Source organism: Epinephelus lanceolatus, chromosome 24 (genome assembly GCF_041903045.1).
Source record: "Epinephelus lanceolatus isolate andai-2023 chromosome 24, ASM4190304v1, whole genome shotgun sequence".
In the NCBI taxonomy this organism is placed as follows: domain Eukaryota; kingdom Metazoa; phylum Chordata; class Actinopteri; order Perciformes; family Serranidae; genus Epinephelus; species Epinephelus lanceolatus.
In genome coordinates this window covers 19,140,096-19,165,937 of record NC_135757.1, presented here as the reverse complement: position 1 = coordinate 19,165,937, position 25,842 = coordinate 19,140,096, and the positions used below count along the sequence as shown (strand labels likewise).

Here is a 25,842-nt window from a genome sequence, read left to right as displayed (position 1 = left end):
CCCTCAGTGAACCTTTTTATGAACTATGTGATATATTTCTGATCCATCTCGGAGATTTTGCAGGGATGTGATACTTGCACATGTAGGAATCCCAGCGGGGCTGCATTACATGTCTGTGACCCTTGGATTTGTTGCACAATCTCTGCTCGAATCTGTATCGCACAGCTTTTTTTTTGCATGCATGTGTCAGTGTGTGTGTTTTTGTTGCATCTTGGCAACAGGCAGCAGTTGTGCAGGAGAAACTGATAGCTGAGGTAATTATGTATCTTGTGCAGTTACTCATTAGAAACACACTGTTCTGATAATGTTCAGGGTAAGGTTACAGTACAAACACACAGACTGTCCTGTATCCTTTACATATTGTACAGGAAAGATAAGAATGCATATTACCTAAATCTTGACACACACACTGTTCTGTCTATCCCCTGTAGCCCAGATCTCTGAGTAAGTCGATGTGGAGTCTGTCTTGGACTGCAGGGAATTACCTCAGCTCTGAATCATGTGGCGCTTTGCCGAGAGTGTGCACAATGCAATCACCCAGCCATCTTTCTTACTCATAAACTGACAGAGGGCCTCACACAGAGGCTGGATACACTGTTACAAAGGTCCAATTAGGCAAATTCTGTCGGAGTGGTGAGATTTTTCGTTTTTGTCTCGGTGGAAAATTCTGACTACAGCCCTTTACACACTGGGAACATGACAAATGATGTCGACCTGTGAATATTTCACATCAAAACTACTCATGCCAGCAGGGATGCAAATTTAGGACAGTTACAGCAGGTCCAACACTGGTGTGACGTATTTCACACAGCGTGACTGAATGTTATTCAGACTATGAAAGCTAAAAAAAAAATGAACCTCGTTCCAGAAAAAAAAAATGTTGCTTTTCTGCCCATAGTATTAGTTCAGTGTGACAGTAATCATGACAAAAACAACAGTGCAAAAAATATGCTGATGTGCAAATTAATCTCAAAATTAAACATTTTTTTTGTTTGTTTTATTAGATAGCCAAGTTTAGGTGATTGCCATTGTGAACTAGTTAAATCCCAAACTGCATTAGATTGTCATAAATTGATAAATTGGCAGCGGGGGTAAGAAAGAAAGCAGGAAGCTTTCCTTCGTCCCTCAAGGGGAAATCCAATTTTTAGATATACTAGTCGACTTGTTTTACTAACATTTTTGTTATTTGGGTTTAGCTTGTGGATATAAGTGATGGAAGAAGCAGCCAGATCTTTCACTCAAGCAAAAACAGCAATATCACAGTATAAAAAAAAGACTTAATTACGAGTCCGGCATCCAGAATTCTAAAAAAGTAAAAAATATTGTATTAAACATAGTATGCAAACAGCAAAATGTACATATGCCACTGATTATATTGCTATATACCTTATTACTGGACTTTTAACACTTACACGTTGACATATACCGTAAAACTTTAAAAGCCTAGGCTAGTCCCAATTAAACACCCAGTCCCCTTTGATAGCCCGCTGTGGTTACACATTTTGACAATAAAGGCCTGTCTCAATTAGATGCCTGGTCTGGTTGCCAAGCAGTTCATATTTATAAAAGGTCTTTGGATGTATAAGACAGGTTGTTGGCTGTTTCTTTGAGCTAACATTAGTTAGCCGTTTAGATTGTGCATACAGATATATATGTTTAAACTTTTGTCAATATGGAGATGCTATACATCATTAGCTCAGTTAGATTCTCCACCATAAAATCTATTTTACTGAAACCATGAGAAGGGAAGACAGTGATTCATTCAGATTTACTGACATGATGAAAAAAATATGTTGACTCCCTTCCTCTGAGTCATAAAGTCAGAATATGTGTCCATTCCTTAATTACCCTGTAAGCTGTTTATATTCCTTCAGTACACAAGGATTCACTGATCAAAAGAATCAAAAATTATTTTCATAAAAATTAACCCAAGTTATGAATATTGTTTTAACAGGATAAAGTGGTATGTGGTGTGGTCGGTATGTCGGGAGCCGTAATCCTTAGGTCTCGTAAAACGAGTGTCATAATACGATCTCTTTCCCTCTGATGTGCTGTCTGTCAGAGATAGATTGAACGAATGATTTGTAATTGATATGTTATTGGAAGCCTAATTTTTATACAAGTAATATTCATACTGATTCAAATAAACAATTTGATTGTTTGCTGAGCAACAGTTTTGTGTAAAAGGAAATAAAAGCCCGTCCCATATAGACGCCTGTCCCAAACTGACGCACCAAGCTCTGACTGTTAAAGACTCCCCAGCTCTTTCTTTCATGTGCAGTAATGGCATTATGAGCAATATAAGAAGGAGAAGAGGAGCAGAGGAATATAATTTTTGATGATCTGTCTCAAAAAGTTATTTCACTAAAAGTTACTATAGGTTTTATAAACTGTTTTAATTATTATAAACTCTTTTAATTTCACTGAATTATCAATTGGTTTTATTTCAGCTGTAGTTAATCCCCCTTTTCATCCAAGTCAATATCAGTTAAGCAATTGCTTCATCACAATTTAAAAAGCTCAGACCATTTCTGAACATCAACATCTAAGGACCTCTTAGATGTTGAAATTTAACTTTTATCATCAGAAGTACTCGTAAAATCTACATTAGTATTTGTGCTGCCTGCCAGATACAAATGACAAATTAAAAGTCAGTGAGTACACTGTTGTGAAATAAGGTCTCCACTGGAAGCAGCAACTCTAGAGCTCAGTTAGTTGGAAACATTACGCTGTGAGCAGAGCCGGATGGATGATGATGTAAGGCCTTTGGGCAGATTATTCTCTCACATCAAACACTCGTGCAAATGAGTCTCAGCATGTTTTCATCTCGGTCCTGCTTTGTCTTTTGGATGTATTTACTTTAGCTGAGCATAATGCTGAGAAAGTAATAAATTACTTGGCAAAGGAGCTTACAGTTCTTCTGCCTGTGAGCTTACAACATTCATGTATTTATCATAGTTCGATTTATCATAGTCAGTGAGTCACTGAATAGTCCATTCATAAACCAGATGTCACAAAGACACACTATATACTCCAAACAGATCTTGGTAAGCAGCCATACTGCTTTTATTTATAAGATGTTACCCCTTTTTCCGACATCAGACCACCTATCATCATATGCAGAAAAGACAAAGTAGGTACACAGCACAGTACTCCAGTGCTTAAGTCCTCTGGCGGACTGATTTTTCTAGTCAAAAATTTCACATTATGGGAAAATTCATCAGCCGTGAATGACGGCCGACAGCTCTGGGTAATTCGTTGCGACAGGACTTAAGGTCCGGGTCCAAAAAAGTTCTGGCACTGTCAGAGAATTTGCGCCATAATCGTGCTTTGTGGCCACTGGTACGACATGGTGATGATGACTCTATTCCGCTGAGTGACTAATAATAACGTGGTGGGCAATGATGACATGCTGCTGCGCATACAGATGACAAATGTGGACCTGGATGTAGTGCGTGGGTCTAGTTTACGGCCTTCTTACAGTATGATGACAGAACAGGTTCCACCAGCACAGTGTGACGAGATCCCACTGCACACTCTGACATTTAAGAAGCAAAAGTTATGTTTAGACATGCACAGACTCCAAGGACCTTTAATTTTTGTCCTAACTGTGTTGTCTGGTATATTTTTCTTACTTCCTGGGATGCGTAGAGTTTATTTAAGGGCAGTTTGGGATATAAAGTACATCTATGAGTGAACCAGTAGAGGCAGGATGAGTGAAAGTGGCATCCATGCCAACTAATGCTTAAATCCACTGGCCAGAAAGTGTAAATTACAACACTTCATCAGTCACAAAGTAACTTCTGGAATGCAACAAACATTGCAGATTTATTGCACATGACATTGTAAAAGCATCTGACAGTGTTTCGTTCTTTTAAACCCTTCACAGTCAAGGACATGGATTCAAATTCGGCACATTATGTATTCAGTCTGTTGTTGGTGTTCTGTCTTGGCTTCATGCAAAGTTAAATAATACAACAGATACACAAGACCTAAACAAATATTGACAAATTGTCCAACTAATGCAGGACACTTAAGGCTCTGAAAACACCAGGCCAATGGTCGACCAACGGTCAATGTCAGGCCGTTACTCAGCTCCTGTTGTCCTAGTTTTTGCAATGGCACTAGTCGGCCTTTGTCGACTGTTTTTCAGCCGATTCAGCACATTGAACTGGTGTCTGGGCCCATCGGTGTGAGAAATCACCCTGATTGGCAGTTCAGCTCAGTGCACAGAAGTGAGAAAAGCAAACAAACGGCTAAGTCAAGAGGGTGTGAGACTCAAACAAACTTGTTATATTAGGTAAGATTATATTTTTTAGCCATTGAGCTCTTTAGCAGAAATGGTTCATATTTGTGTTACTGCTCACTAGCACACGGTAAATACCTTTTGCTCCTTCAACATCAGGTTGTGTTTTTTTATGTGCTAACTAGCTAACTAGCATTTTGGATCCATCTTGTCGCTCTTCCGGTTTCCCTCTTTGAACATACAGACTATTGCTGCCTGCCACTATGAGAGTTATTTCTTCTCACACTGATGCAGAATGTTGTGCTAGTTGGCAGATGGCTGTAGTCTTTGTGATGTGTTTGAGTGCAAATTTTTGGCGAAGACACTGGTGACATGAGGCAACACAACAGTCAGTGTTCATTGTCAATAGTTCTTTGATGTCTGTTTGGGTGTCTGGGCCCTTAGAAACACGCTAACAAGACACATGTTGCAGGAAATATGTGTACAAATAAACATGCAGCACACACAAAAATAAACCCCTCATCCTTCCATCTTCTATTCATTCAACAGATAGAGGAACATGCGGTCCCGCAGCAACAGTCTGGAGGATGTAACCAAGGCCAAGCCGGTGCTGCAGCAGCAGCAGGCGGACACACGTAAGCGATCTGCGGAGCGAGAGGAGCCCTCTGGAAGGGCTGAGCGCCGCAGCCGACACAGGGAGCCACCAGACGACACCGGCACCATTCAGCGGAATCACAAGACGGCCAAGAACAGCACATGTGCTAGTGGGAGTGGGAGTGGAAGTGGAAGTAGCAGTGCCAGCAGTGCTGCAAAGGGGGGTCGGAGGGAGAAGGGCAGGGACCTTTCCCGAGATGACCTCGTCTTTCTACTGAGCTTACTGGAGGGAGAACTGCAGGTAATTCAAACTGCAGAGATGACTGAGCTCTGGGAACATTTAGCCATGGGCAGGCAGGCCCGCAGACATGGCATGGGCCCCAGTCGGACATATAGTCAGACAATGTGGCTGAGTGGGCAGTGGGCACTCAAGATGGACTAAAAGCCTGTGTTAATGGACAGCCAACAGCTGAGGCTACTTCCTGTCATTCCAGCACTAGATCCAGGAATCCCCTGGCACTGTCGCTGTATGATAGGAACAAGGCTGCCTTATTGCTGAACGCACTAGATACAAAGAAACCAAAAAGAAAAAACAAACAGTGCAGATGGAAGCCTCAATTCCACAGCACTGGATTAGATAATATGCCATCCTATAAAAGAAAAAAAACGAATGTCTCTCCTGCAAACTCAAAAGCAATGTTTTCAAAACTTTTTTCTCCTGCGTACCCCAACAGCCCCTCATGTTTCTTGCTTTCACCATTCATAAGTATATTTCTGCCCCTAAAACATAAGCCTGAGTTAGAGAAAGATGACAAAGATGATCAGGATGTTATCAGCCCATTAAATGACCGTTATTTGTGGATGTAAGCCTCACAGATATGGGTCAGTAGGGGCCTGCTATAACTACTGGCAAGTTCAGAAGGCTGTTATCAGATCACTGAGTGGCTGTTACCAGTTTGTTAAGTTGCATTGGTGGAAATATTGGTTTCACATGGGACTTGAAGCCCAGTCTCCTGAGTGAATGTCCTGTGTTTGACCCATTTTCCCAAGATGTGGACATTCTTTTTGGAAGAAGGCTTGATTTCATGGCCTGAAAATGGCAACCTAATAATAGGTGTGGCAGACCCGTACTACCGCACTCTATGACACCTATCACCACTGTCATCATTGCCTTATCAATATTTGAGGTTATTCTACTGATATTCGGTTCAGTGTAGACTCATCTCTGCTGTCTTGCTGCCCTATGTTGGAAGTCTACTTTAAGGTAATCCAGCTTTGTTAATCCTGCCTTACAACTTTGAATCTCACCAAGTCCACCTTCCTCCCTCATTACAGGCCAGAGACGAGGTGATCACAGTGCTGAAGGCTGAGAAAATTGACCTGGCCCTGCTGGAGGCCAAATATGGCTTTGTTACACCACAGCCGGTGCTGCAGTCCCTGCAGAGGGACTCCATCCAGGGAAAGGCTGACGACTTCCAGGAGGACATCTATGAGAAGCCCATGGTAGAGGTAACACCAACTCTTAATCACAATCAAAGACTGTATATAAAGTCAAAAACATCCTCATTGGCTGTGTCTGACTGTTTTCTATGTGCCCCCTCCAACAGCTGGACAAGTTAGTGGAGAAGCAGAGGGAAACACACCGGCGGATGCTGGAGCAGCTGTTGATGGTGGAGCAGTCGCACAAACAGGCCCTGTACAAGCTGGAGGATGAGAAGAGAAACCACGGAGAGTTCATGAAGAAGAGCGACGAGTTCACCAACCTGCTGGAGCAGGAGCGCGAGAGGTCAGTAACCGAATTAAAGTGAGAGCTCAGACAAGTAGTCACTGAGTAAAGCTGCCAGTCTTCCAATATACAACACTAGGGTGAACATATTTTGATTTCCAAAAAAGAGGACACTCGGCCAGCCACGACATAGCCTACTTAAATGATACTCGCAGTTTACTCAAAGATGCCTTATAATTTTAATATATTTAAAATTTATATGTATGGATAGAAAATTCAGTTATATTACAAAATAATATCTCTCAAAGACAGAAATTCAGATAGGCCCCAATAGGGGACACATACACACGGTGTAAAAATAAATAAAATCCTATTGTCTGTCCTGTTTATTGCTTGGGCACTGTTATTTACGTGACAACACCTGAACACAACACACACAGACACATATTGGCTGTTTGTTTCTACCTCTCTCCTCGCTGGAAGTCTCGGACCTCCAGCCGCCGCCTCCGCCTTGATCAGACGCTGAAAATAAAATAAAAGAGGGAGACAGGTGTCTCCTATTTTATCTTATTTTGTTTTATTTCTCCCTCTCCTCTGGCTAGAAGCGTCGGACCTCCCACCTCCCGCTCCCGTCTCAAACACGTAGGTCTCCCTCTCCGCAGCTGAGCACCCACGGCGCACGCCCGGCCTGTTAAATAGCCTGTAACCACTGTGTGACACAAACTCAGTGCTTTGGTCATTAAATAATGTCGGGCTCGGTTCGGGTTCGGACAGAAATATGCTGCCCGTGCTGCACTCTAACACACACACACAAACACACGGAAAACCGGACATTATCATCAGTTTATAAAAACCCCCAGGACGCCCCGGACGGGACGTGAAAAGTGGACATGTCCGGGCAAAAGAGGACGTTTGGTCAGCCTATACAACACAGTATGTTGCTTCAGCCCTGCAGTGTCTAAATGTATTTATGCTGCTGTCCTTGGAGAGATGTGGTGACGATACTTTCTGATTTCTGACTTAAACTCTTATTTTGGATCACCTTCAACTGCATTGCCTGTGCTACCATGCTGTTGCTCAGAGTCCATGAGCTTCAGAAAATAGGCCAATGACTAACCCAATCCCCAGAATAAATGTTGGCACTGTGCGTTTCTGCAAACCATGGATATAAAACGTTGGTACATTATATAGCAGATACAGTACAGGCCAAAAGTTTGGACACACTTTCTCATTCAATGCTTTTTTTTGTGATTACTGCTTTGCACACTCTTGGCATTCTCTCGATGAGCTTCAAGAGGTAGTCACCTGAAATGGTTTCCACTTCACAGGTGTGCCTTATCAGGGTTAATTAGTGGAATTTCTTGCTTTATCGATGGGGTTGGGACCATCAGTTGTGTTGTGCAGAAGTCAGGTTAATACACAGCCGACAGCCCTATTGGACAACTGTTAAAATTCATATTATGGCAAGAACCAATCAGCTAACTAAAGAAAAATGAGTGGCTATCATTACTTTAAGAAATGAAGGTCAGTCAGTCCGGAAAATTGCAAAAACTTTAAATGTGTCCCCAAGTGGAGTCGCAAAAACCATCAAGCGCTACAACGAAACTGGCACACATGAGGACCGACCCAGGAAAGGAAGACCAAGAGTCAGCTCTGCTTCTGAGGATAAGTTCATCCGAGTCACCAGCCTCAGAAATCGCAAGTTAACAGCAGCTCAGATCAGAGACCAGATGAATGCCACACAGAGTTCTAGCAGCAGACCCATCTCTAGAACAACTGTTAAGAGGAGACTGCGCGAATCAGGCCTTCATGGTCAAATAGCTGCTAGGAAACCACTGCTAAGGAGAGGCAACAAGCAGAAGAGATTTGTTTGGGCCAAGAAACACAAGGAATGGACATTAGACCAGTGGAAATCTGTGCTTTGGTCTGATGAGTCCAAATTTGAGATCTTTGGTTCCAACCGCCGTGTCTTTGTGAGACACAGAAAAGGTGAACGGATGGATTCCACATGCCTGGTTCCCACTGTGAAGCATGGAGGAGGAGGTGTGATGGTGTGGGGGTGTTTTGCTGGTGACACTGTTGGGGATTTATTCAAAATTGAAGGCACACTGAACCAGCATGGCTACCACAGCATCCTGCAGCGACATGCCATCCCATCCGGTTTGCGTTTAGTTGGACGATCATTTATTTTTCAATAGGACAATGACCCCAAACACACCTCCAGGCTGTGTAAGGGCTATTTGACCAAGAAGGAGAGTGATGGAGTGCTGCGGCAGATGACCTGGCCTCCACAGTCACCGGACCTGAACCCAATCGAGATGGTTTGGGGTGAGCTGGACTGCAGAGTGAAGGCAAAGGGGCCAACAAGTGCTAAACACCTCTGGGAACTCCTTCAAGACTGTTGGAAAACCATTTCAGGTGACTACCTCTTGAAGCTCATCGAGAGAATGCCAAGAGTGTGCAAAGCAGTAATCAGAGCAAAGGGTGGCTATTTTGAAGAAACTAGAATATAAAACATGTTTTCAGTTATTTCACCTTTTTTTGTTAAGTACATAACTCCACGTGTTCATTCATAGTTTTGATGCCTTCAGTGAGAATCTACAATGTAAATAGTCATGAAAATAAAGAAAACGCATTGAATGAGAAGGTGTGTCCAAACTTTTGGCCTGTACTGTATGTTGAAACTCTACGTTTCTTTATGTTTCAACAGTGCTGCAGTTGACGTGTGGTTATAACTAGGCACAAAAACTACTTGGTAATGGTTAGCAAAAGATCATGTTTGAGCTTAAAATACCCAGTTTTGGTGGCACAATCATGGCTAGAAATGCCTCCAATGTCTCATTAAAAAATATCCACTCAGTGGCTCATCACAGCTAGAAATGCATCCGATGTCTTGCCATAAAAGACATGCTTTTGGTGGAACAACTGCCTCTAGAAATGTCACTGATGTCTCGCTAAAACCCACCTAGCTTTGGTGGCACATCACAGCTGGAAATGCTGCCAATGTCTCACTAAAAGCACTCACTTTTGGGGACACAATCACAGCTGGAAATGCGACCAATGTCTCACTAAAAAAACAACGGGTTTTGTTGTTTGTTGGTCTCGAACAGTGGTCTGCATTGCTCTGCAGCTTGGCAGCCATCTCAACTGGGTGTCAAAGCCACATAACTTTGGAAGTGTTGACATGATAAGTATGAAACATACAGGAACTTGCAATGCCAATATTTTCTTCTGGCGACTGGGCTGCGATGACAATCAGACTTTTGATTCCTGCTTTTCAACAGCCTTACTCGAGGCTAACATCACTTGTGTTTATTCAAACTGGAAAGGTGTTGATCTATGTTCAAATTATGACTCAAACGTAAAGAAACATGTGCAATATTACTAGATAATGTGGGTCTGATGCCTGAGTACATTTCTAACTGCCAGCTAATGCCAATGTTACACAACACACTCCTATACACCAACCTTGACAATGCCCTGCATGCTCCATTAAGATCCAACAAGCAGAACCGAAAAAGCACTCAAATATGTCAAGTGACAACACCACACACCACCACGCATGAATTCAGCCCCTAAGTGCAGTATCAGACTGAAGCCAAAATTACAACTGATGCAGCTTTCTTATTTTAGCAGTATCTGTCATCTCGACTGTCCCTACAGTGCAAGTGTCTTTACGAGTCAATGTCAGTGTTAGAGGGCCTCTTGAATCATTTCAGCAGACAGAGTAGTCTGTGTCTTTCCTCATGGCTTTTAGATGGGGTATGAAGATAGTGGATGTTGAATAAGCTTGAGAGTTGAGTGCCTTGCTCAAAAGCAGTTTGTCAGCAGGTAAAAGAGTTGTTCAAATCCTCCATCCATCTCCATTCAGCGCTGCCAAAATGTCCCAATAATCCTATGTAATGTTTGCATTAAATCAAAGTGCTCTTCAGGATTACAGTGGAGAAACCACTGTAAAGGATTCCATTATTGTTTTTCCCATGACCAGCACTGGGTCCTTCACTTTTATTATCACCTTTTATTGAACAGCTCTGCACAAGAATTTTTACTGGAGATGATCCAGTGACCGAGAGAGGGAGGCAAGGGTTTGTCGACAGATAATTTAGGTTTGAGCTTAGATACACAAATAAACTTTACATTTACAGCCGTGCTTTATGGTAGCACTGTGGATATTTGTGAAGCAGAGTGAAAAACCATATCCCCGAACAACTATCTTTCAGCTAAGTCCTCATTTCAGTGCCAGCAGAGGCAGCAGCTCTGAGCGAGGGACACTTGAAGATCAGATTGTTTATGCTGTGGTTTCATAATGTGCTATGATGTGGTAATTCTTGAAACTGTCCAAGATCGTAAAAATATATTAAAATTGCATTCTGCTCAATCCTCTGCCCTGTACACTGACCAGAGACCACAAACAGATGTTTTGCCATGCTAGTAACATGGCTCAAGGGATGTCAGAGTCAGGTGGTCAGTGAATTATGTTTGTTCAGACTGAAATATTGAAACATTGAAATCTTGGGGCCAGGAGCATGCCGTGTCTTTTACCACCTGGAAAATGCCTACTTTGTGCTAACTATCAAGGGTACGGAGGCAGGTTGCGCCTGATGTTGCTAAGCAACCATAAACAGCACTGTATCATAGCCTACTTCCCAGAAATTCCAAGTTCTGAGCTGATCCTCTTCTAGGGTCTTCTTTAAGTGAGTGTTGGGCCTAAAATACTGTCAGTTGGACAGAAGTACAAGTCAGGTTAGCCGTGCACTACAATGATCAACTTCTTCTACACATTTATCCTAGACGTATATTTACGGAAGTGAGGAAATACATCAGCCAGCTGTTGTTCCTTGTTCCTCGTTACCTGACATCTGACTTCTCTCACTGTGTCTCAAAGACAGCAGCCTGACAACCTTTCCCACAAACATACTTCGCAGCTTTCTCACAGTTCAAGAGCTAACGAACTAGCTAGCCTATTTTTTGGCATAGTAAACAGCATTATATTCACCAGGGTTTCACCTGGCTACTTACGAAACTCCATGCATTCATTCACAGATTAGCATTCGAATAATGGGGTGACCTTTATCCATTCCCACCATTCCTACTACATTTACAGGCTCATAAACAGTAGTACTCGATTGGCTGCCTTGGAGCCAAGTGTGACATGGACGAGAAGTGCGACTCCATGCCTTGCACTGAAAAACTGCTAGAAAAACACAATGCACGGCACGAGGGAGCGGCACAAGAGAGGAGCACCACAGGAAACAAATGGTTTTGCTGGCGATGTGTTTCTAGCAATGTGTTTTTATGTGATCAGGGTCTTCGTTTATCTCATGGTGCAGCTGTTGCATCCTAAAAAAGAGGTGCTTGGGAACACTTGCATGCCATGAGGGCTTCGCTCTTGCTTTTGAGCGTGCCTTCCATGTGCCTACATTGACAACAATGGATTTGAGGGCACAAAAAATGTAGCATGTGAGCGGTCCCTTAGGTCAGTGGTTCCCAAATGGTGGGTCGCGGTCCAGAAGTGGGTCATGGCTCCATTCTGTATGGCACGTGAGTGACTCAAATGTATTAAGTTCATAAAAAACACTCTTTATTTTGAAGTACAATGAATTTCCAGCACAGAGCTTTTATTTTGAAGTGCCAAGTGCTGCTGTACAGTGGGTGACTGACTTACAGCCACTTAATAGAGACAGCAAACTTGCTTGGCAACATGGCCAAACTTAAGTATGACGTTGACTATATTAAACCGTGTGGACCTTGAACTAATGACAAAGGGGAAATCTGGACCCTGTGGCTGGACCAGTTGGGAACCACTGCCTTAGATAGACTGACATGAAATTCTGTAGAGACATTGATGGTCCACAGAGGATGGAGCCTGATGACCTCGGTGGTCCACTAACATTTTATCCAGTGCCATCATCCAGTCACAATTTTATTTGTCCAACATTTTGGTTTATGATTAAATTCCAGTAAAACTAATGACATTCTCCTCCTAATATGTTAACATTATAGCTGCTACACATTAGCATGGTTGTAGTCTCTGTACAATTTTCACACTATAGCAGAAATCCTGGTAACACTTAAGCTATCAAGTGCCATGAAATATAACAGTGTATGATTCATTTAGAGGCCATGATAACAGCCTGAAGCATGTTGTGTCTCTCAGCTGTAATTTCATCTGTGATGTTAGAAGGCATTGTACTTTGCTTGTGTTAAACATCCAACCTTACGCAGGATTACAAGACATTACAGCTATTTCAGATTACTGTACAGGCATGTTGTCTTAACGCCTCCAATGTGAAACTGTGATACATTAAACAGCGTAATGTGAGAGAAGTCTGGGATGAATTATTTGGAGGGCCTGTTTAAGACCTTAGGTGGAAACATGTCTGATGTCTTCTGTAAATGTCAGATAGAGCGCAGTTACTGGGTAGTGCTCTGTTTACTGCTTCCTCAGCAATATCACATATCACACACACACACACAGAGGGTATGTGCATTAACCCAAAAACTCACCTACGACCCATCAGACACACTCACGTCCATAAAAAAACACACACACACGCAGCCTCAGCAATTAATTTCTCAAAGGAAACACAGCTGGATGCCGGCCTGTGACCTATTTGGGACCATCACATCATTGCACTTCAGCCGTGAAGCAGGATGTTTGAGTTGGACCGGCAGGACGGTGTGACGACGGTCTGCGCTTTGTCACCAGGCATGTCAGGAAGGACAGGCTGCCATGAAAAATAGGCCTCTGTCCAGGGTCGAGCTAATTACCGCGTGAGAAAAGGCGAAAGATTTATATGACTGAGAGGAGAAGAGAAAAAAAGAAAAACTAACCTAATGGCTCTGAGAAGCATCAATCACACTGCGTGTTCAACAAGATGCCAGATTACCATGGAAATAGTTGATGAGGGTGTATATTTTCAGTCTCGGGTTCGCCAGCAGACTTCAGTGTGAGTAAATGTACATAGAAGCAAGTACAAATGTATGAGGGGGGTGTTCAGCATCTGCTGTTGTCATTTGCCCTCAGCGGTTGGGCTTGTTTATGTAGCTGAGTACTGTGTTACGGTCCTAGAGGCGAGCGTGTGTGTCATGTGTAAAGTTATTGGGTAAACGTATGTGTTTGGAGGTGTCCTCTCACTGTACCTCATTCAGTTGTTTGTCCAGACAATCCTCACATGAGACATTATATTTTCAGTGCTGCCACACCGATAATTACAAGTTACATTATACAGCACGGCTGCACTTGAGTGAGAGGGTTCATAAATGAGGGGCCAAGCAGCTTTGAATCATAAACTGAAGAGTAGGTGCTACACATGGCTTTAAATCTAAGGTAGATTTTAGTGTTCAGTTTGAGGATATTTATCATAACTTGGGTCTTATTTTTGCAGTTCTGGCCATTGTTTGTACTAGTTATGATAGTGCTCAGTTTTAGTGATGTCCCTGTGTTCCCAGATCACAACTGATGTTTAATGTAACACAATCAGACCCAAGCTGAAAGCTGAATCTTCATTTTAAAACTTCCAGTCCAGTAGCATAGATGATAGAAAAACAATGGACGTAGCCAACGTGACGCCACCGATTGGTTTGTGGACTCCCATTTTGAAGCCTTGAGTTCAGCATTTTGGCCGTCACCATTTGGATTTTTGGAGCCAGAGGTGATCACATTTGGACAAGAGGGTGGTGCTACCCTAATGCACCTGCTGCTGCTACCGTGTCCCATGTATTTTGGCCAATTAACGATCCTTTAGTACAACCTAACGCTGAACATGACATTTTTAGTAGACTTTCATTAGCTTTAATAGCAACAGCTAATCTAGGGTTATGCCATAGTCATGTTACCTGTCCAACACTGTCAATGTAGTAACCATTTTGTCATCAGCTGGCACCTACTGTCACTTAAAGCAACCATGCCCTTAATTACACATTACTTTAAGCCTTGATAACATTCAAACAGGTGAGTTATATAGAAATTCACCCCTGTACAGTGGTCATACAGGGGATATGAGCTGGAGAGACCAAAACTGTTTTTCATACCAGGCTGTAAACATGTTTTTTGGGCATTCTAACATGGGGGTCTGTGGGAATTGATTGCTTTGGGAGCAAGCCTTGAGTGGTCATTTATGAAACTGCAGCTCTTTGTTGGCATTGGCCTCATTTCTCAGGCCCGGAGGTTACTGCTCATCCAGCAGCCAATAAGATTGTGTCTGTACCCTGTGCTGTTAAAACTTCCAGTGCTGGCCACAAAAAAAAGTTTTAACAAGGATATATTTCTGTCATATAACAGTCCATTGATCCCCTAAAGTTGTAGAGGTAGACATGTCATCAAGACTGCCTTGAGCAGGAAGAAACAGAGATTCCCTGAGGAGCTTGAGTAAACGACATTTCAGTCCTTTGCCTGAGCACAAAACCCAGAGTTTGTTCAGTGGCTTCTGTTCTGCTCTGCACTCCTTCCAAAACATTATTACAGAGGGTTAGCAAAACTGCAAACCCCAAAAAATAGCTTTGACTTTGAAAAGCAAAAGCCACTTATCACTTGTTTGAGGAGAACTGAAACAGCTCTCTGTTTTGAGGCCGGCTGCCATGGCTGGACATGGACAGCATGAGAGGCACCACATTGCACCGGGCTTTAATTTCCCTCTCGTTAATGCATTCTAGTATGATGCATTTTAGCTGGATGTAACCATTTCCTTTTACTGGGTCCTGGAAAGTTGTGATTACATCCTGGGGTAATGTACTGTAGGATTTGGGAATGGACTTTGGGAAGTCCCTCTTTAAAAGCACACACACTCACCCTCTACATTTATAAACTCCTCATCTCCTGCTGCCTTTTTTATTCTGACCTTTCATCATAGCAGGATGCCTCTGACTGCTGACTGACCTTCTCCCTGGAAGCCCTAAAAAGCATGTAAATCAGGGCAGGGGGTTGGGGGATGAACCTGGCTCCCCTCTGATTAACTAGCGATGGAAGCAGCCGTTCATGAGTGATGACCTCATCGCACGCCGGGTACTGCAGGAGCAGCAGGGGTGTGAGAGCAAGAGCGGCATCCTAACCATCAACAGATGTTACTTTAAACATGACTTCAGCGCACAGATATACGCGCACGCTGCATACAGGCGATTTGCTCGCCTTTGTTCTTTTGCAAAGAAATGAACTTTATGACCATCTGTATCCTCTGATTTCATGCAAAGCGTAACAAAACTTAAATCCCGGCTCACGTTCGGAACGCACTGACTGACGTATGTGTGAGGAGTTCAGCTAATGTTGTCGTGTGACGCACTGAACCCAGAGAGACAGCGCTGAAATATGAGCCTCCTGCTATCTTTACCATTTAAAGCTCCACCAGGCAGCCTCATATGTTGATGCTTCTAGATGACAGCAAGAGGCATGAAACATGAACTTGGATACATACAACTCTTGTGATGTCATGGCAGTAAAATGCACACAGCACCCTCATGTTTACCAAGCCAGCTGGTCTGGGATCATTTTATACCAAAGAGAGAAGAGAGGCAAAACCTCTCATGTTGCTGAATCCAGGTTTTTTGATGGAAGTCTTACTTGCTGCTGATGCTGTTGTTTCTGTGTTTAAATTTGGCAGCTACACATCATAAATATTAACACAAAATCATAAAGATAACAACTGGAGTATTAAAGGTGAAAAGTGCTTGGAATTAGATACTTATAACACTGGATTCTTTCACCTATTTACGCTTCTTTTCACCATTCATGTCCACATAAAGGCAGTAATCTGTGATGATGGCAACAAATAGACATGGAATCCTTTTTAAGTGGCACCTGATCAGCCCAGTCAATCAATGCACCAATATTAGCTTACTGGATTTCAGATATGTCGATACCTGTTCATTAGTTGGCTAAAAAAATATCACAAAACTGCAGTACAGGACTGCCAAAGATATGTTTGATGTTTTTTAAAAACAGTAAAATAGTCTTTAGTTTGACCATTAACGAGCAATGACGGCTGTAAACTGTCTTGCTCAATACATGTCATGGTTACTATTGTTTGTTTATGTTAAGTGTTCATGTATTTGTCATTATATTGTTCCCAGATTTTTCTAACTCTCCAATATCAACATCAAAATCCTGTACAGGTCAGCCAAAGTTGTAAGTGTCTTTGAGTCTCAACAAAAATGTAACACTGACCAAATTGTACATAAGTGGCAGTTCCCGCAGAGTTTGTTATTTTGTAATAATATCTTCACTGCATGGTCTTAAACTGGGCTATATTATTGCCAATCTGATCCCGGGCTACATGACAGCTAAAGCATACGTGCATCATTGAAATCAGATGTCTGCGGGTGTTGGACGTCACTCTATTTCACCAACATTTCATGATTCACACTAATAAGATGTGTGCACTTTCCCACAAAAATCTTGAATTTGTCATTTTCTGTATTTTATTAGTCCTGACGCTTGCACAATGTGTGGAGGCCTTCACGGGGAAGTTCAATAGTTGTGATCTTGCCATAGAAACAAAGCTGCGCGATGGGAAAACAGCCCGCAGATGATATGAAACAAAAGTGTGTTGACGTAATTTAATGGCACAGTAAGCTATAATCAGTTTTTCACTGTTGATAAGAGGCACAGTAGCTGCTAACGTGACACCACATGACCTTCCTCGTCGTAATGATTTGCAGGGCACACAATATGTCTTCATGCCATCTGGTTGACTTAACTGCAGCGGTGGTGACATCACTCATGTGGATCAGATCGAGAACATTCTTCAGCAATGTCCTCACCATCGCTGAGATGCTTATTATCCAGACCTGCCCTGTTCTTTGAAACAGAACACAGCGGTTTTGATTTTTTTTACAATCTGGGATTTTTGGTTATTAATTATCACTGTTCCTGTCTCTGCAGGTTCACCTCAGAGGCAGGTTGTGAACTTTGCAGGGGATAAAAAGTTATACAGTGTTTTAGGAAGTTGTCAAGCAGCTGTTTTGCTGTATATACACATATTCCACTGCATGCATGAGCAGGATCTGTCTTCACCATGCCTTGGTAAGATATTATCAGTCCTCCTGAAACAGATATTGGCCTCATTCATCAACCGGAGTTGACGTGTGATTGCTGAGGCTGTTACGTCTTTCCTGACTCTGAGGAGAAGCACACCTGTATTCCTCCCAGAAATGTTTCAGCCGGGTGTGTGTTACACATTCCTGCTCAAAGCCAGCTTCAAACTTCTGATATGATAAATGAGAAGATGAGATATGTATTAGGAGAAATTGTCTGGTCAGTTTCAAACTATGAGATATTCTAAACTTCCAGGAAAAAAAGCCCTGTTTATTAAGTATCGGCACAGGAAAGTACACGTTTTTTGAAGCTCTGTGTCAAATGCCTCCTTTTATGGGAAGGAGAGCTACTCTGCGAGCTGTCTACTGTGTATGACGCCACTTGGATATTTGCACTATGAAGCCCCACCAGCGTGCCCCCATGTTGAAGTCAGGAATCACACAAATATGTCACATTCAGCGACACCCTCTAAGCACACATATGACATGCAGCCACCTCTTTGCACTCTTTGGAAGCACATTCCGCCAATAGCGTCATTTCCTCAAGAAGCTTAAGAGTTTTTAACACTTTGCTTGGCGAAACTTTATGAGAATGTCCTCTACTTAATTTGACAAATGTGCAACTTAACACTGAATTTATGGGTGAATTAAATCCAGAAAGAGAAGGGCAACACACAAGGAAACAAAGACTTTGCAGAACAACAATTATTGTGGTATCTGTTGACGTCATGGTGACTCAGTTGCCCAAAATGATGTGATGATCTTTTTATGACAATCACTCCAAGAAAGTTCCAAGAATTTGTGCAGCTGTTTTCCCACAATGCATTGATTTTCATCGGAAAAATTTGCATCGAAATTTACAGACATTGATTTTGGGGGTCCTTATGAATGCTTGCATGGGGGCTGCCCATTGTTCCGACAGCCTGTTATCCCCCCAAAAAAAACGCCCATACACCAAAATTACGCACTCCTGGCACTTGGACAACCGAAGCAGCAGATTCTGTAAACCACGGATACGTTACATTTGTCAACAGCGCTGTAGTGAATGTGTAGATAGGTTTAGGCAGGAAAAACTACTTTGTTATGGCGAGGAAAAGATCGTGTTCTGGCTTAAAACACCCACGTTTGGTGGCACAGAAGTTGCTGGAAAAGCAGGTTTGTTGGCTCAAACGCCGCTTGGAAACTCAACCTAACTGCAAGGAGTGTGTATTTCTGGAGAAACAGGCCTTCAGAACAATGGACGTTTGTTTTTGGGATATTGGGTTGTAGGAGAAATGGGCTTTCAGTCCATGGGACTTGATTTCAACAGATTTACGCACACATACAGGTCATATATAGTCTCATGTAGCCAGAACTTTCTCCACAGTACGGTGCCAGCAATAGAAAAAGGTCTGGAAGCACCCATTATCATTCTATAGTAGTACAGGGGTTGTTTGTATTTCTACAAACCAATCACAATCATCCTGGGTGCTATGTCCAGGATGCAGTGACAGTGCACTTGCAAAACACTAGCACGCATATTTTATCTTTCTGGATATGTTTATGTTGTGTCGATTGGACACCGGCACTATTTAGGATGAATTTTGTTTTACCATTTGACAAAAATGCAACATAGATAATTTGCACCAGACTTGGTGTGCATAGTTTTCACGGGGAAAATTTGCACACTGATTTTGTATTCCCACATGGCATTACTATGTTCCTTTCCTCAAGTACCTCTACTTTACTTGTCTACTTAAGGGCATTTTTTTTTTGGCAGCAAAACGTTGACCTTAATTGCTGTAATTTTTTTTTTTTTAAATAGTCACAATAACTTTAGTTACCAATGATAAAGTCAATTCTTGCTAAATCACAAGCTGTGTAATTGACTAAAATAGTAGCTAATGTAATACAAATCACATTTTATAGTTCAAACAACATAAAAGATGACTCGCAACCTAGGAAGTATTTGTCTTTTTAATCAATTGATTAGCAATTAAACAGTGCCATTAATAACTTATTTGATTAAAAAACTCTCAGCTTAGCATCATTATCTATCTTCTCAGCTCCTGCAGTCACAGAGTGGTGAGGCGACAAGGTAAAGAAACCTGAATCTGATTGTTCCTCTGTTGTTCAGTCTGAGCACTGATCGGCTTCACAGTTGGAACCCTACAGAGCCAAGTTAAGAATGGCTGCATCCAAAATCACTCCCTGCTCTCTATGATGTGCACTATATTTACTGTCCCACAGCACAGTTGACATCATGAGCAAAATTATATTAAAACTTTTAGATTTTGGGTTACGATCTACTGATATTGATGGGTTGGGTGCATCAAAGGACAGATGAGTCCATACTCTGCAGAATTGGCTTTCCTGCTTTGCACCACCATTATTTGTGTATCTAGACGCTCGTCACTATCACTCCCACATCGTAGGAAAAACTGAGTGGCTACTGACCTAATTCAGGCTGGTCAGCCAACACTCCCTTTTCTGCTTTGGCCAGATAACGAGCAGATTGCTCCACAGTCTCCTCAACCTCAGGCTCATTTGTCTGAATCGACTGGAACAAAGTTGACAGTATGAAGACAAGGCAACTTATCCTCCTTTTCTTTCACTTGAAAGCTGTTGAACTGCACAAAACTGTAAGACAGTGACTCTGGCTGCAGAGTGATTGATTTGGAAAAACTATGTTTTCATCAGTCTAAGATCGATTTTAAGAGTGAAGAATGATACTCTGATAACAAAACTTGCATTTGAAATATTTGGGTTTGGAGAGCTTTCATAAAACGCTTTGAAGCAAAACAGACCATGCATTCACTTTTTTGTTGTAATTAATAAGAAGAAAATTGAAAAAGCATGACTGTTTTTTGCACCAAATGATGATATTTGAGAAATTATAGTCTTTCCTCTTAAGCGACAGTGTGAATACGCAAAATTTGCATGATCAGAGACATGAACTTCTCTTGTGTTGTCAAAGATTTTGAAGGTAAATAAGGGCGTTGTTTGTTCAAAGGTGAAAGAAGTGGATCTAGTGTCTGTTTTGGTATGTGGATTGCAGTGCCCTTGAGCAAAGCCTTTCCTAATATATTGGAATAAACTAGTTGTCAGGTGGTTTGTTTTGTTCTTGTTTGTGCATGGCCTTGTGAACACAACAATGCAGGCCTCCTGTCTGTCACTTTAAGGAGTTATCTCATAGACAAAATATGAAGGTAAATCTTTAAAGAGTTAGAGACACGGTGCACCAACGCTCACAGATGCAGAGTGACTCTGCACTGCAGATGTGCTGTTGGTAGTGTTGCATCAATAGAACTTCGAAGACAAAAGGCAGTTAACATAAAACAGATACCACTCACTTGAAAGCGTATCTTGATGTGTGCACCCTTACCTTATATTGTGTGTGTGTGTGTGTGTGTGTGTGTGTGAGAAACTGTCAAAGAGCGACTCCACTACATCTGCAAACTAGGTGGTGATTAGGCCCAGAGAGTCGTCATTGCATGGCATAGTGAGATTACATCTTCCTGGCAGAATGCAGCGATTAGACCTCACCGACCACAAGGACGCAAGACTTGCTGCTTGTACTTTTCCAAACTTTTTCCAACATGTCATAAAAGGACAGAGAGCCTAAAATAGAACTTAAACATTGTGTGCTATTTATGTTGCAGTTCAGGTAATGAGTGTGAGAAAAGAAGATCATATTCTCTGGTTCAGTTTTTTGCTGGTTGTTGGACTAATTTGAAGAAACCTATTACATAAATTTCTTGTTTCAAAGTCAGAGGAGTGCAGAAGGTGTCTTCCCACACAAAGGCTCACTTTCTGCATTAACGTTGACGAAGAAATCAAAGCAGTATTTATGAGCATTTTTCCTTCACAGGGGTGAAAGCCTCAGGTTTAATGTATGGGGCCGGGTTAGAGGGGACCTACTACACTCATTTTCAGGTTCATATTTGTATTTTGGATTTGTACTAGCACATGTTTACATGCTTTAATGCTCAAAAAACACCTTATTATCCTCATACTGTCTGTGCTGGAACACTTGTGTCCTTTTAAGCACCTGTCTCTTTAAGCCCCCTCTTGAAAAAGCCCAGTCTACTCTGACTGGTCAGTGTTTACAGGTCTTCTGTATATCAGCATCTCTGCACTCACTGCAGCTGGGGAATGACTGTAACAGGCACTTTCTAACCTGAAAAATCACTCATAAAAGCTTCTAAACCTACATCTGCAACCAAGATTACATGTTTCCTTGACGTTAACATTTAGCTACATGTAGCAGTGTACTTGCAGCTGGAGAATGACTGTAACGGAGTATAGCTGGACTTTCTACAGTGAATAATCACCACTAAACCGAAATCTTCACAACTGCACATGTTCCAGGAAGAATATGGTCTGAAATCTGGTTTAATAAGATAACATGTGTCCTGGTGTTAGCATGCAGCTACATGGAGCAGTGTATGTGCCTGCAGCAAATGAGCATATAAATTAGCAACATATCTTCATACAACAGTTTGTATGGTATCTAGCGATTCAGCGCCCCATGAATGATGTGTACTTTACGTACAGTTACCTACTTAACGTAAAGTTATGTAGGTAAGGATTAGGAAAAGAAACATGGTGATGATCAGGGGTCGCGTTAACCGGATATTCTCGGTCAATAACTAGTGATGGGCAAATGAAGCTTTTGTGAAGCACTGAACCACTTGAGCCAATTGTTTCGAAAAAGGGTTCATTACTTGAAGCTTCAGTTACAGTGACCTCTCCTGGCGAAGTGCAAGGCTGCAATCAAATTAGGCAGGCTAGTTGGTGGACAGGAGGTGTTTAATTACACACACACACACACACACACACACACACACACACACACACACCTCAATGAGCAGTGTTGGGGAAACTACTATACTTGGGTTCTGAAGCATCTTTGCTTTGATCACCCTTGGATTTAAATGTCTGCTTTGAAAATTGATGCGCACACACTCCAGACTGAATATGTTCTATTTACAAATAAAGACTGATGGATGTGTGTATTGTGTTATTGAGGAGAGAGTGCTGGGAAAATATGGCAGAGGTTGGGTGTGCTTTTGTAACTATGGCAGGGGGTGAAAATGTGCTTGTGAAACTATGGCAGGGGGTGATTATGTGTGATGGGGAACACTCAAAGATTTTTATTGAGGTACATTATTTTTTCCACAGTATTTGGATTGAGCCGGTTTCTTTTTTTGCTCACAACTTCTCCACATTTGGAGAATACTCGCTCACAAGGAACAGATGATGCTGGTGTGCATAAAAATTGTTTTGCGAGCTGAAACAGATGAGGGTACACATTTTGATGGTTCATCCAGTAAGCCAGTGGGTCTTCTGATCTTTCCAGTGGTGGATCGGTCATGTACCGCTGCACCTCCACTGTACCATCTGCTGTGGCATTCCTTCCCCTCCTTGCTTCAGAAGTATCTCTGTCCAGCATTTCCCAAAGGTTAATATCTGAAAGACAAACATGACAGTATTCATCAGTCCTTATTTTGTCCTGCATTTTATCTATTCATATTTATAACATTACCTGTGGATGATGGATTTCCAACATTTGCTGGTGCTGGTTGAGCTGATGTGGAGGGCTGTTGTTCTGTTTGTGTGTCAGGTGGTGTGTGTCTTATTATTTGTGAGCATTCTGCTGTCAGTCGTCTCACTGCTGCCTGTGCCTGTACTTGGTTGTAGAAACCAAAGGTCTTGAATCTTGGATCCAGCAGTGTTGACAGGGTCAGTGCATTTTGGGTCTCCGACGTGTCGAACTTGCTTTGCATCAGTGACGCCATGTTCTCTCCCAGTGTTTTAGCGGTGTTGTGGCTTATTTTTCCCATTGTGTCATACAAATACAACATCAACATTTTTATCATTGGGATGACCTTTGACCCTGACACTCTCTTCTCTTCTGACAGTTCTACTGTTGCCTGGTAAAAGGGGGCAAGCAATTGCAGGCATGCAGTAGCTGTTTCGTAGTCCTCAGAGGACAGAGGTCTCACGTCTGTTCTCAGCGTCGCAAGAGCTGCTCCCACTGACTGTCTCTCTTCAAAAAGGCGTTGCAGCATGAGGAAGGTGCTGTTCCAGCGTGTGTCCACCTCCTGAATCAGCTTCTTCACTGGACGATTCATCTGCTCCTGCACTTCTCTGAGCTTCTCTTTTGCTGTTGTGCTGGTTTTGAAGAAACTCACCACTTTTCGTGCCCTTGTGCGTAGGTCTTCTAGGCCAGGAGTTGCATCAAGTGACTTCTTCACCACTAAATTTAGTGCATGCGCAAAGCAAATTGCATGTCTTAGATTTAGAATTCTGACAGAGGCAACCATATTAGCTCCTGCATCGGTCACAATTGAGGTCACTTTGCCTTCAATGCCCCATTCCTCCATGAGAGACCTCGTTGCAGCAGTGATGTTAGCAGCTGTATGAGTTTCAGGGAAAGGCAGCACTCCCAAAAGCACTGTGGCCAGCTTCACAGAGTCATCCACATAATGGCTGGTCACTGCTAGATATGCATCCATATTAATGGAGGTCCACATATCAGCAGTCAGGCTCACAGCCTCTACCTTCTGCATGACAGCCTTGGCCTTGGTCTTCTCCTCCTCATATCTCTGGACCACCATGTTCTTTAGAGCCCGTCTGGATGGGAGAGTGTATGTGGGATCAAGCAATGCCACAAACTCCTTGAAGCCACAGTCATCCACGATGGAAAAAGGCTGCGAGTCTTTCACCACCATATTGACAAGAGCCTCATCTAGCTCTCGCTTCCGGTCCACTAAGACAAATAAATAAAGACATAAAGAAATAAAAAGAAAATGAATAAAAGAAAATAAGGATTTATGTGAAATTGCATTTAAATGAAGCAGGCCTATGAGTCATGGAATACAGTCATATCATATTGTGTTAGTGTGTCTAATTAATAATAATATAATATAGCCTACCTTGATTTGTGTTCCCCTGGTTAGTAGCTCCATGCTTGGCAGTGAAGTGCCTAATCATGGAGGAAGTATTCCCGATACTTCAGTTCAGTTGAACACACCAAGCACCAGACCTGTAGAGAAAGCAATTTGTAAATAAAAATGCAATTTGAGTCTATAAAGCTATAGCCTAATGGCTACACTAATCATATACATCATTCTACTGCTAAGTTACTTAATATAGACTTTAGATACAGCATACGGTAGCTATAGTAGTACTGTACTGACAGCTACTGTTGTAAGTTATAACTTTACTTTTCCTACGTTACCTATTAAACATAAAGCACACCTACCTTATCAGGAGCGATCAGATTGAAGTGTTCCCACATGTCAGAACGACCTCTCTTCCTGGCTGGCTCCATAATGATCCAATACAAACGAACGCAATACCAACAACTCAACAGCAATAACACACCAACTACGACAACCCACAAATTGTGCATTGTTTTGAGCAGTTTTAACAGTGTTGTGGCGCTCAAATTCAAAACTGTCACAACCTGTCAGCTGTCAGAATCGAGACGAGGCGGTGCCAGTGAATCACCTGATTGGACCGCAAACCAGTCAGGTGATTCATTCAGGCAACGAAGCAATTGCTGCTTCGGACATATGTCACGTGATTTTTTCCGCACCAAAGCAAGCTTTGAAGCAGTGGTTTGTAGTCCAGGGTTTGAAGCACGTATCGAAGCTTCAGTGTCGCACTGCCATCACTATCAATAACCGTTTTTTTACAACAATGACCAGAAAATCTGAAGGCCGTCGGTCATTTTGACCGGTTGCAATTACCACCCCTGCCCACTTGGCGGCGGAGTGCACAGCCAGTGGTTTAAGTGGCTGCCGTTTTCACACTGCAGAGAAAAAGTCATTCATCTGCTTCATGTAGCGTTGTTGACATAACGCCCTTGACACATCGGACGCGGAACCGAAGCAGAGCGCCCAGCAGCGGAGGCAGTTTTCAGTCAGTGCCCATGTTTACCTATCTGACTGTCCACGCAGGCCGCTGAGCAGAGCGGAGCGCCCGTGGAGTAGAGGCAGCAGTTAGGCGTCTGGTCTATTTTTCACGGGAGCCGCGAGCGCTTCTGTCAAGCTGGATCGAGCGGATCGTATCAAACAGGAAGTCAGACACAGAAAAGACGAGAGAATCCGGCCAATTTTCAAAATAAAATAACAACAGCACGCACTGAGGAACGTGCAGAGAAAATACCGTGTTTATAATTTAAAATAACACAACAGTGCATAACCGAACACATTTTTCAATACCATAATCACTTCATTACAATTTTAATTTTGTGTCA

At 42.4% G+C, this 25,842-nt stretch overlaps 1 protein-coding gene across 1 annotated transcript in view; it reads left to right on the top strand.

The window, feature by feature from the left end:
• The window catches only part of filip1l (filamin A interacting protein 1-like), a 107,601-nt gene that overhangs the window by 33,756 nt on the left and 48,003 nt on the right, over positions 1–25,842 (top strand). The window contains exons 2-4 of the mRNA XM_033615693.2: positions 4,796–5,141; positions 6,176–6,349; positions 6,448–6,626. Coding sequence (XP_033471584.1) covers positions 4,806–5,141; positions 6,176–6,349; positions 6,448–6,626 — 689 coding nt within the window. The 5' untranslated portion in view covers positions 4,796–4,805. The remainder of the gene's footprint in view (positions 1–4,795; positions 5,142–6,175; positions 6,350–6,447; positions 6,627–25,842) is intronic.